The 13,035-nt window shown below is 40.5% G+C and overlaps 1 protein-coding gene across 2 annotated transcripts in view; it reads right to left on the bottom strand.

The window, feature by feature from the left end:
• Positions 1 to 13,035, bottom strand: part of dnah7 (dynein, axonemal, heavy chain 7) — a 417,860-nt gene that overhangs the window by 250,707 nt on the left and 154,118 nt on the right. For both annotated transcript variants that reach the window (XM_087988680.1, XM_043692898.2), the window contains one exon: positions 3,619 to 3,750. In XM_087988680.1, the coding sequence (XP_087844806.1) occupies positions 3,619 to 3,750 (132 nt within the window). The remainder of the gene's footprint in view (positions 1 to 3,618; positions 3,751 to 13,035) is intronic.

The following is a 13,035-nucleotide window of genomic DNA, read 5'->3' on the forward strand; positions in this document are numbered from 1 at the left end:
GATTAGTAAGTTTACAGATGACACCAAAAAAGGTGCTGTATTGGACAGCAATAAAGGTTATCTCACAGTACTATGGGACTTTGATCAGATGGGCCAATGGGCCAAGAAGTGACAGATAGAGTTTAATTTGGGCAAGACTTTACACTTAATGGTAAGGTCCTGGGGAGTGTTGACAAACAGAGAGGCCTTGGGGAGCAGATTAATAGTTCCTTGAAAGTGGAGTCACAGGTAGACAGGACAGTGAAAAAGGGGTTTCGCATTCTTGTCTTTATTGGTCAGTGCATTGGGTATAGGCGTTTGGAGGTCATGTTACGGTTGTCCAGGACATTAGTTAGACCACTTTTGGAATACTATGTTCAATTCTGCTCTGTCTGTTATAGGAAAGCCATAGTTACACTTGAAAGGGTTCAGAAAAGACTTCCAAGGATGTGGCCAAGGTTGGAGAATTTAAGCGGAAGGAGAAACTGAATAGGCTGGGGCTATTTTCTTTGGGATGTCAGAGGCTGAGGGGTGAACTTATAGAGGTTTATAAAGTCACGAGGAGCATCAATAGGTTGAGTAGCCAACATCTTTTCCCCAGGGAAGGCGAGTCCAAAACTAGAGGGCATAGGCTTAAGGTGAGAGAGGGAAGATTTAAAAAGGGACCTACTGGGCAATTTCTTAATATAGAAGGTGGTGCGGGTCTGAATGATCTGCCAAAGGAGGTGGTGGATGCTGGTACAATTACAACAGTTAAAAGGCATTTGGATGATTAGGAAAGGTTTAGAGGGATATGGGCCAAAAGCTGGTAAATTGGACTAGATCAGTTCAAGATATATGGTCGGCATGAACAAGTTGCACCAAAGGGTCTGCTATATATCGCTATGACTCCAAGATTCTAGACTCTTGGATTGGGGTAATGTATTGAGTATTAAATGAATGGAATATTTTAGGAGAGGTTTGCTGTAACTAGCAAGACACTACAAAGATCAATGCTTGACCCTCATATACTTATAATTTATAGATTAGATTTGGCAGAGGAGGTAGATTTGTATTTGCGTTTTAAATCCGATCGCAAAGGGTACCAGCTCTGTAGTGTTTTGCAGATGTATGTGGTTAATTGGAGAGTGGTGGGGTCTACCAGCCAATTAAGGGCCCAAGGATACTTCCTTTTGTAGATGAGGCCAGAAGTACGGAACATTGTTAAAAAAAATTAGGGTTGCCTTATAAGACAGAGATGAGGGATTGTGTTTTTTTTCTCTCTAAAAGAGTTGTCCAGCTTTGTAATTCCCAGTTTCAAAAGGTGAGGAGGCAAGGTCACTAAATATCGCTAAAGACAGGTAGATAATTTCTTGTTAGGCCAGGAAATCAATGGCTGTCAAGAGAAGATGGGAAAGTGAAATTAAGAACACAAGCAGATCAGCCATGATCTTACTGAATGGCAGAACAAACTTGAAGGGTTGAATTTCCTACTACAGCTCCTAATTCAGACGTTTGAAATATGAAATTATTAAAGGACTGAGAAAATGTTTCACCTGACTGCACAATCTTGAATATTGAGTCACAGACTTAGAATAAAGGCTCAGACATTCAGGATAGAGGAGAATTTTTTTCATACAAACTGTCATAAATCCTTGGAATTATTTGCTCCAGAGAGAAGGAAATACTCAGCTATTGAATATATTCAACACAGAAATCAGTAGACTTTTGAGTATGAAGGGAATTAAGAAATATTGGAATATGGTCAGACTTTTACAGCACTGAAAGAGGCCCTTTAGCCCATTGTGTCTGCTCTGGTCATCAAGCACCCACCTACTCTTGTCCCATTTTCCAGTACTTGGCCTGTAGCTGCATATGCTTTGACACTTCAAGTGATCATCTAAATACTTCTTAAATGTTGTAATGGTCCCTTTGATCCTCATATACTCCCTTGCTTTGTCAAGTGGTCTTGCAAAATGCATCATCTAACACTTTTCAGCATTAAGTTCCATTTGCCATTGTTCTGTTCATCTGACGAGCCTGTCCGCACCATCTTATAGTCGAAGGCTTTACCCCTTATGATTTATCATACCACAAATGTTCATGTCGTCTATCGATCAAACCTCTGACATTCACGTCTAGATCATTAGCATAGACTACAAACAGCAAGGAATGCAGCACCAAACCCTAAGGTACACCACTATAGACAGGTTTCCAGTCACAACTGAAAACAACATTCGACCAACAACTTCTGCCTCCTACCATGGGAATAGCATAAAAAGGTGGAACTGAAGTCAAATATCTGCCATTATCTTGGTGAATCGTGGAACAAGTTCAAAGGGCCAATGACCTACTCCAGCTCCTTGATATTATGGTTTTATATTTTCATATTTTTTTTTAAAAAGCATACAAACTGTTACTGGTAGCTAATGTCAAAACACCACCTATGTGCCAGACTGAAAATGTAGCTCCTAAATTATTAAGACCTAGCTTTTCCTAATATGTCTGCTTCTATCTGTAGGATACAGTCCATCTTTTGGTTCACTAAGTACTTCCTTATTGTTCATAAAGTTAATAAGCAAATGGATGAACTGATAAAAAGCTTACCAACTTATGTAAAGAAGAGCACACAAACTACAATATATCTTATCAAATTAATACATAAATAATAGTAGAAACTTGAGACCAATGCTTTTAAGACAAGGAAGATGATGCTTTACCACTGTTTCTGGTCAAGAAAAATGTAATGAACTTCACTAGCTATTCCTAAAAGCCTATAGCTTCCCTCCATGGTAAACAAAATGCGTGCCTAAAATGTACTATGCTTTTGACTTACTTCTTCCTGATATGGTACACAAAGTTTAAAAAGTGGGACAATGCACAGGAGATGGCACATATAACAAAATGATTGATAAAGCAGAACTGATCAGAATTCTTCAATTATGAAGAACTTTACAAATCCAAATGGATTTCATACAGCATTAATCTTTTAGAAAATAAGCCTGGCACTTCAGGAAAAACAGCCTTTGGGAGAATGAGATGAATTAGGTCAGGGACAGAAATGACTAAGCATTTACAATGCTGGATGTCACCAAATCCTCTGAAATAACTTCATGAAGGCCAGCAACCCGCAACCAAGTCATCCTTTATTTACACATGCATTGCACTTGACACTAGTCTAACGTCCTCAGAGCCAGATCTGAGAGTGAACAGAACCTCTAACAGCCCAATCAGGGATCTCATATTCTATATTCACCTGTTAACCTCATTACAATTACAACACCCTCAGATCGGAGGCCATTTTTAAAATTTATAGCAGGAGCGAAGTATGACAAAAGAGTGAAACAGATGGGAATGCAGCAGGAAGACTCGAATGGGAGCAGAAAAGCCAAGCTAAGAAGTGTGCTCAGAGCTGATAATTTCAAACAATTGGGGAATTAACAGAATTTTGGAGGAATAAAGGTATGATTAGTGGTGGGAGGCCTGCATTTAAACTATGATAGAGTGGAAGTTCTCATCAGAAATTTCACTGTCTATACTGGGCATTTTCCCATTATATAAAATATCTCAAAGTGTATTTTTAACAATGCAAATATATTTTCATACTGCCTCAGAAAAATGGAAACTTTGAAACTTAACCACAGGAAAAGCAATACTTACCTCAAGCCAAGAACAGATGTCGCGTTCATTCATTTGCTTGACTTTGGCAGCATCTGTAAATTCCTCCATTAGACAGTCCATAAGGTTCATGAGTGACTGAACCAAGCTTGTGTCACTTGTAGGAGCTAACTCCTGCAGGTTGCAAGTACATTTAAGAATCTTGTTATTCATAGTTAGCACTTAGCAAAAACCAGAAATTAGTAGACTTGTTTTGTTAAAAAGCAAGATCTGTACACAGCCTGTAAAAATGGCATAGCTGCTGAAGCTATGACTGAAATGAGAGACCTACCATAGAAATTCATCCATTAGTACTTTATTTCATAAAGTAAAATTATTATTATTTCCACCATTTTATCTCATAATTGTGAGTATATAGGTGTAGAATAAAGTAACAATGCAACTTTTCAGTTAAAACTGCATAAAAAATATAGATACATATATTAGTGCATCACAATCAATTGTATGGAATATAGAAAGAAAACAAAATTGGACAGTCCCCTAGTTTTGAATAAGAGAGCGACTGGATTATAAACCTTTCAATAAAATCAAAGCACTATGAATGCTGGAGATCTGAAATAAAAACAGAAAATGCTAGAGAAACTCAGCAGGTCTGGCAGCAACTATAGAGGAAAAAAAACAGAATTAATGTTTTGAGTCCAATATGACTCTGTGTCAGAACTCCAGATTTGCAGATGCCGGTGTTGGACTGGGGTGCATAAAGCTAAAAATCACACAACACCAGGTTATAGTCCAACAGGTTTTTATTAGATTAGATTACTTACAGTGTGAAAACAGGCCGTTCGGCCCAACAAGTCCACACCAACCCTCCAAAGAGCAACCCACCCAGACCCATTCCCCTACACTAACACTATGGGCAATTTAGCTTGGTCAATTCACCTAACCTACACATTTTTGGATTGTAGGAGGAAACCGGAGCACCTGGTGGAAACCCACGCAGACACGGGGAGAATGTGCAAACTCCACACAGATAGTTGCCTGAGGTGGGAATTGAACCCAGGTCTCTGGTGCAATGAGGCAGCAGTGCTAACCACTGTGCCACCGTGCCACCCACTGGTTTAATTGGAAGCACTAGCTTTTGGAGCGCTGCTCCTTCATCAGATGGTTGTGGAGAATTTATAGCAAAAGTCTTGGCGAGGTGCTCATCCTCAGTGTGATGTAACGGAAATTATACATTGAAAAATACCTTGATTGTTTATTGAGTCTTTCATCTGTTAGAGTGACCATGATAGTTTCAGTTCTTTCATATGTAAATCACAAAACTTTTTTTAAAAGTTACATTCTCAGGTTAACTGTAACAATTAGTGTCAGCCAGATAAGATGTTAAGATGTTGAAGGTGTTAGCCCCCTGTTGTTCTCTGTCTGTGCCATAATGTTTAGACTGATTCTAATCTAAAAAGTGAGTTAACAGATTCTCAAAATCATGCAGATTTTGAGCAAAGTAGAATGCAACTCTGGAAGTACAAATTTCCCCCCCACAAACGTGTGCATGTGTGTCTGTCTGTCTGTCTGGGGTGGGGGTTGTGAGTGTGAGAGAGAGTGTATATGTGCGTAAGTGTAAAGTCTGTGAGAGGATGCATGGGTGAGTGTGGGAGTGTGTGAGTCTGTAGGAGTGTGTGTGAATATCTGTGTGCGTCTATGTATATAGGAGTGCCTAAGTGTTTGTGTGTGCATGTGTGTGTGTGTCTGTGTGTAGGAGTGTGTGTGTTTGTGTGTATATGTGTGTGTATAGTACAATGGTGGTCACCTGTAGTGTGACATGAACCCAAGGGTCCCAGTTGAGGCCCTCCCTATGGGTACAGAATTTAGCTATCAGCCTCTGCTCGGCCACTTTTCGCTGTTGCCTGTCCCGAAGTCCACCTTAGAGGATGGTCACCCGAAGATCCAAGGTCGGATGTCCTGGACCGCTGAAGTGTTCCCCAACTGGGAGGGAACCCTCCTGTCTGTTGATTGTTGTGCGGTGCCCATTCATCCGTTGCTGTAGCCTTTGCTCGGTTTCACCAATGTACCATGCCTCAGGGCATTCTTGCCTGCAGCGTAAGAGATAGACAACATTGACTGAGTCACAAGGATACCAGCCACATACATGATGGGAGGTGTCCCCACGTGTAATGGTGGTATCCATGTCCACACTCTGACACGTCTTGCAGTGCCTACTGTGACAGGGTTGTATGGAGTTGTCCTGAAAGCTGGGCTGCTTGTACAAACAATGATTTGTTTGAGGTTTGGCGATTGTTTAAAAGTGAGCAGTAGGGGTGTGGGGAACGTCTTGGCGAGGTGCTTATCCTCATTGATAATGTGTTGCAGGTCACGAAGAACATGGCATTGTTTTTTGGTTCCTGGGAAGTACTGGACAATGAAGGGTACCCTGTCGGTTGCAGCACGTATCTGTCTCCTGAGGAGTTCATTACGGTTCCTTGCTGTAGCACATCAGAACTGGCGATTGTTAAGTTGAGCATCATCCCCCATTCTTATGAGGGCATCCCTGAGCACCCTGCCAAGACCTTCCCCATACCCCTACTGCTCACTTTTAAACAACCACCAAACCTCAAACAAATCATTGTTTGTACAAGCAGCCCAGCTTTCAGGACAACTCCATACATCCCTGTCACGGTAGGCGCTGCAAGACGTGTCAGAGTGTGGACATGGACACCACCATTACACGTGGGGACACCTCCCATCATGTATGTGGTTGGTACCCTTGTGACTCAGTCAATGTTGTCTATCTCTTATGCTGCAGGCAAGGATGCCCTGAGGCATGGTACATTGGTGAAACCGAGCAAAGGCTACAGCAATGGATGAATGGGCACCGCACAACAATCAACAGACAGGAGGGTTCCCTCCCAGTTGGAGAACACTTCAGCGGTCCAGGACATTCAACCTCGGATCTTCGGGTGACCATCCTCCAAGGTGGAGAAAGTGAGGTCTGCAGATGCTGGAGATCAAAGTTGAAACTTTATTGCTGGAACAGCACAGCAGGTCAGGCAGCATCCAGGGAACAGGAGATTCGACGTTTCGGGCACAGGCCCTTCTTCAGGAATCAGTCCTGAAGAAGGGCCTGTGCCCGAAACGTCGAATCTCCTGTTCCCTGGATGCTGCCTGACCTGCTGTGCTGTTCCAGCAATAAAGTTTCAACCAACATCCTCCAAGGTGGACTTCAAGGCAGCAGCGAAAGGTGGCTGATAGGCCTCAACCGGGATCTTGGGTTCATGTCACACTACAGGTGACCACCATTTTACTATACACACACACAGACACTCCTACACACAGAGACGCGCACACACACAGACACACACACATGCACACACTCAGGCACTCCTATATACTTATACAAACACAGACACTCACACACACTCCTACAGACACACACTTTCCCACACTCACCCATGCATCCTCTCACAGACTTTACACTTACACACATATACACTCTCTCTCACAGACACTCACAACCCCCCAACCCATAGACTCCCACACTCACACATGCATCCTCTCACAGACTTAGACACTTTACACTCACACACACACACACACACATATACACTCTCTCTCACACTCACAACCCCCACCCCAGACAGACAGACACACACGCACACGTTTGTGGGGGGGAACTTGTACTTCCAGAGTTACATTGTACTTTGCTCAAAATCTGCATGAACCCATGTAAGAATCTGTTAACTCACTTTTTAGATTAGAATCAGTCTAAACATTATGGCACAGACAGAGAACAGGGGGCTAACACCTTCAACATCTTAACATTTTATCCAGCTGACACTAAGTGTTACAGTTAACCTGAGAATGTAACTTTTTAAAAATGATTTGTAATTTTCATATGAATGAACTGAAACTATCATGGTCACTCTAACAGATGAAAGACTCAACAAACAATCAAGGTATTTTTCAATGTATAATTTCAGTTACATCACACTGTAAACTTTTGCTATAAATTTTCCACAACCACCTGATGAAGGAGCAGCGCTCCACTAGTTAGTGCTTCCAATTAAACCTGTTGGTCTATAACCTGGTGTTGTGTGATTTTTAACTCAGAACTCCAGGGTTCCAAAGAAGAGTCCCATTGGACTTGAAATATTAAGGTAAATCTTGACTAAGTGCCACCTTCTTCCTACACTGAATAATGCATAATTTCCAAACCCTCACCCATTGCAAATATTCTTACAATACATAATACCCATTGATAGCCTCCAATTATGTCAGCTAAAGGCGTGAAATATGACAATGAGCAAAGTGGGAAAATGGGAGCACAGCAGGGACCCTCTCACATAGCCTCATAGAAGAGCCTGAGAGCAAAACAACGTCCATTTCTCATGTCTCTGCAAACCAACAACTATTCTGGTTTGGCAGAAATACTGTCCAGAAACATTGACACACAGTAATTGGCATTCTGTCTTCTTTCTTGGAGTAGGTAACAGTAAATAGATGCAAAACCACCAAGACAAACTGAGAATCAGCATGTCTGTGTGCCATCAATGTTCTGAGAAGATGGCTTATAGAATTATCAGGACCATCTCAGTCAGTGCATCTAATGCTACTGAGGCTATCAACTATAATGGCATGCATCTTCCCCTGAAAGATGCCTTGAACATGCTGTAATTTGAAATTCTGCTTCACTCCTCTGGCACTTCCGTTTGCTCATTTTTGCCCTACCCTTATCCTTTTGTGCTTTCAGATATTCAAAATCTCCTTAGCCTCCAAAGATTCCAAGGAAGAAGAAGAACAATATGAAGAGAATAAAGAGGGTAGGAGGTATCATGATTTAATTTTACAATTTCAGGCATCAACTGAGATACCAACAACATAAGGACAAGGCTAAAGTCGGGATCAGCATATGGTGAGTCACAAGGAATGATGGAATGGCAGCAAGGGGAACCATACAATAATTTGTCATAGAAAAGGTCGCGAGTGAATTCTGCTTGCAGGAAACTCAAATAAAGAATTCATTCGGATGGATTACAGCAGAGTGGTTCAATCTTTTTGCATGGAGTGGGTTGCCATATTTCAATTTCCCTCTCATTTGGAGAGGATAGCTGTAAGGTCATTTCATGAAGATAAGGCTTGTCACAACAGTAAACATGAATTCCAAAGTGATTAATTGTTCATTTAAATAAATAGGTGTTATGGACCAGGCCAGACCCCTTCAGAACATTTCAAGAAGGTAGCTCGGATCCTAACTTTGTTAATTTTTTTTTAAGCAGGTGTAACATGGATATTCCAGGACTGACGCAGCTGGTCAAACCACTTAGTTTTAAACAAAACAAACTTTATTTACATGATTACTTAATGAAACACAAACAAAGGAAAACACAATAAAGAACAACTTAACCGATCCGAAAACGCAACAGACTATACCAACTTAATGCTTTTCCAAATACTTTCAACAATCCCCATAAACACCCCTTGGCACAAAAGGTAAAATCAAACACATGTTCTTATGGGACAGAAGTCAGAGAAAGGGAAGATTAGCATGGACCTGCTTCTTTGGATCTAGCAGCTTCAAAACACTACGCAACTGCTTTCAGAGAATAGCCAGACTGCCGAGAAAATCAAAACAGAGAGAAGCAGAACTGGGAGAACTGGCCACTCCCCTTACATTGTACGTGTTTTCTTTTAAACCTGAAAGCCTTTTGCCTGAGGCAGTATCTGCTAGTTATAATCAAACTGGCCCAAAAACCCTAAACCTTTGGAGTCTGTGCCTTTTATGATCTGTCAAGTAAAAAAAACAAGGACAACATAACCTTGTTAAAGCAGCAGCATCGTCACACCTCTCCCTTTAAAATAAAATGAACCATCAATATCTAATGATGGCTTCATTTTAAAATCCCTTAATCCTAAATTGGTAGTATTCCAAAACACACATATACATTACATTGATTATCTGTGCTATTTAACTATGTGATCTGCCTGTATTGCTCGCAAGACAAAGCTTTTCACTGTGATAATAAATTAAATTTAAATTCAAATCCAAATTCATAAACATGCAAACATACCCAACTACATTCTATTTCAGTCTGTTTTACTCTTGCCATCGAATGCCTCAGTTTCTCTTTAAAGTTTTGACAATGAGTCTGCAATCACATTTTCCAATTCTGCCACATGCACAATTTTCAAATTGAATGGCTGTAACAATAAGCTCCATCTAAATAGTTTGGCATTTTTGTCCTTAAATTTCTCCGCAAACTTCAATGGGTTACGGTCAGTGTATATGATTGTCTCAAATACATTGCTAACATTGAAATGTAACATAAATATTGAAATGTAACACCAACAGCATGCTCAAAGCCTCCTTCTCAACTGTTGACTATTTCTGCTGATGAATGTTCAATTTCCCGGAGAAGTACCTAATAGGTCTTTTTATAGTCTCGTTGTCTTCCTGCAAGAGCACAGCACCTACATCACTTGCGTCGATAGCCACCTTGGATGGCTTTGCATAATTAGGTGTGGCTAATACTGGGGCAGTGGTTAACACAGCTTTCAGGCTATCAAATGCCTTCGGACAGTCCGCTGTCCACTGAAACTTCTTGTCTTTCTTTAGCAATTCAGTGAGTGGTGCAGCCACACTGCAAAAATTTGGTACGAACTTTCAATAAAATCCACTCAATCCCAGGAACAGTAGTACTGCTCTTTTTGTCGATGGTCTGAGAAATTACCCAATTACTTTTGTTTTTTGCATCTGGTGGGGACATTTGTCTATGTCCAATAACATTGCCGAGGAAGATAACTTGGGCTTTGGCAAATTCACTTATAGTCAAAAAGTGTGGTGCTGGTAAAGTACAGCTGGTTAGGCAGCATCCGAGGAGCAGTGGAGTCGACGTTTTGAGCATAAGCTCTTCATCACTTTTAGCCAGGTTTATCACCAAGCCTGCCTCTCGAAGTTGATTGAATAAGTCTGATAAATGTTGCAAATGTTACTTCCATGTAACTAAAATCACCAGGTCATCAATGTATACGACACAATTGGGTAATCCAACAATGATATTATTGGTTAGTCTCTGAAATGTGGCTGGTGTGTTTTGCTAACCAAATGGCATGAGATACAGTCCATTTGGCATGACAAAAGCCAAAATTGCCTTTGCTCCTTCTGACAAAGATACCTGCCGGTATCTTCTGAGCAAGTCCAACTTAGAAATATAAGTTGCTTTTCAATATCATCTTCCAAACGCAGAATTGGACATACATCATCTTTGTAACTGCATTGATTTTGCGGTAGTCCACACATAACCATTGGGCACCATCTAGTTTTGGCATCATTACTATGAGTAAGCTCCAGTCACTGTAACTCACTTCAATTATGTTGTCTTGGAGCTTGCGTTCAATCTCCTTTTGAACCCGTGCCAACTTTAGAGGGTTTTGCCGAAAGGATGGTGCTTAATCGAACAGCATTTCCCATATCCACATCATGCATAATTAGTTTAGTATTTCCCAATTTATTTCCACATATCTCCCCATATGATAGTAATAACTCTTTTAAGTCATGTCCACTTTCCTTTGGAAGGTAACTCAATAATTTATCTCAATTTTTGACTATTTCCTCATTATCCAATTTGATTTGAGGAATGTCCAACTCAGAATCCTCTGAACTTGGTTTTTCCCTCTATGTTGTAAGCAATAACACATTCTCCTCCTGCTTTCCTTCCCTGTCAAAATACCTTTTGAGCAAATTTAGATGACACATTCTGTGAGATTTCTTCCTGTCTGGAATCTCTATCAAGATATGACCTCACTCAATTTTCTTTCAACTTGATAAGGTCCACTAAACCTTGCTTTTAAAGGATCGCCTATCACAGGAAGTAAGACTAACTCCTTATCCCCAATAGCAAAGCTGCGAGTTTTTGCTTTCTAATCTGTTTGCCATTTCATTGTACGCTGTGATACTTTTAAATGCTGTCTTGCCAACTCCCCTGCTCTATTTAATCATTCGTTAAAAGTTGACACGCAGTACAAATATGTGGTCTCTGAATTAAGACTTACCAATTTTTCCGTAATCAATTTTAGCTGTCCTCTCACTTCATGCCCAAAAACTAATTCAAATGGACTGAACTTGGTTGGTGCATTTGGTACATCTCTGATCGCAAACAGCACAAATGGAATTCCCTTAACCCAATCATCTGGATAATCTTGACTATAAGCCCTCAACATGGCCTTTAATGTCTGATGCCACCTTTTTAGTGCTCCCTGCAATTCTGGATGGTATGCAGCAGATTTGAATTGTTTTATTCCTAAACTGTCCATAACTTCCTTGAATATTTTTGATGTTGAGTTTGACTCTTGATCTGATTGTAGTCTCTGTGGGTAGTCCACAGCTAGTGAAAAATTTGAGTAGCTCCTTTACAGTCCTTTTAGCTGTGATATTGCATAATGGGACAGCCTCTGGAAATCTAGTTAACATCTATTATTGTTAACAAACACTGATTTCCACTTTTTGTTTTCGGTAGGGATCCTACGCAATCAATTAGGACTCTTGTAAAAGGTTCCTCAAATTCAGGAATCGGATTAAAAGTGCAGGTTTTGTTACTGCCTGTGGTTTTCCAATTACCTAACATGTATGACATGTCTGGCAAAATTCAACTACATCCTTGTGCAGTCCAGGCCAGTAAAAATGTTTTGTATTTTAATTTGAGTTTTTCTCACTCCTAAATGATCCCTTAGTGGTCGCTCATGTGCCACTCACAACAGCTCCATTCTATGATCCATTGGCAATACAATTTGATGAACTTCTGTCCATTTCTCATCTGCCCAAATATGTGATGGTCTCCATTTCCTCATTAAGACAACATTTTTAAGATAATAACATTCAGATTCGGATTCTTTTTCTGTGAATATCTTTTGATACAAGTGCTTTAAATTTTCATCCTTCTGCTGTAATTCAGTTACCTATCTGCTCCTGGCTTGTCTCCACCACCTGATCAAACAGGGTCTCTGCTAATTCCACTTCAATTTCTTATTTGTATTCTTTGATCTTTCCTCTTTCAACTGGTGACTTTGTGACCTCATTACCACACAGTCCGGAAAAATCCCAGGATATGAGTTCTGCAATTGTTCAGTTGCCTGAGTTTCTATGGCTTTTCAACCACAGTTGGCAGCATTCATACCTGTGAAACAGCTATATCATTGGCAAAGACAAATTGTATTCCTGGAGCTGAGAGTTTGTTCAGTATTCCTAGCACAACTTCTCCACTCTTCACTGGATACTCTAACCTCACTTCACATAATTGAGTGCTTCTTGTCTCACTGTGAATTCCCGTTATTAGTAACTTTTCTGGTAATAGTCTTTCTGAGGTACATATCTCTTCATCTTTCAACATCACAGATTGAGAAGATCCTGTATTTCTTAATATTGTAACCTCTTTACCTGCTGCGCCTGGCCTATGCGAGTAAATTTTACCT

The sequence above is a fragment of the Chiloscyllium plagiosum genome, unplaced genomic scaffold (genome assembly GCF_037043375.1).
Source record: "Chiloscyllium plagiosum isolate Xiang-an unplaced genomic scaffold, Cpla_swu_hap1 HiC_scaffold_7, whole genome shotgun sequence".
Lineage (NCBI taxonomy): Eukaryota > Metazoa > Chordata > Chondrichthyes > Orectolobiformes > Hemiscylliidae > Chiloscyllium > Chiloscyllium plagiosum.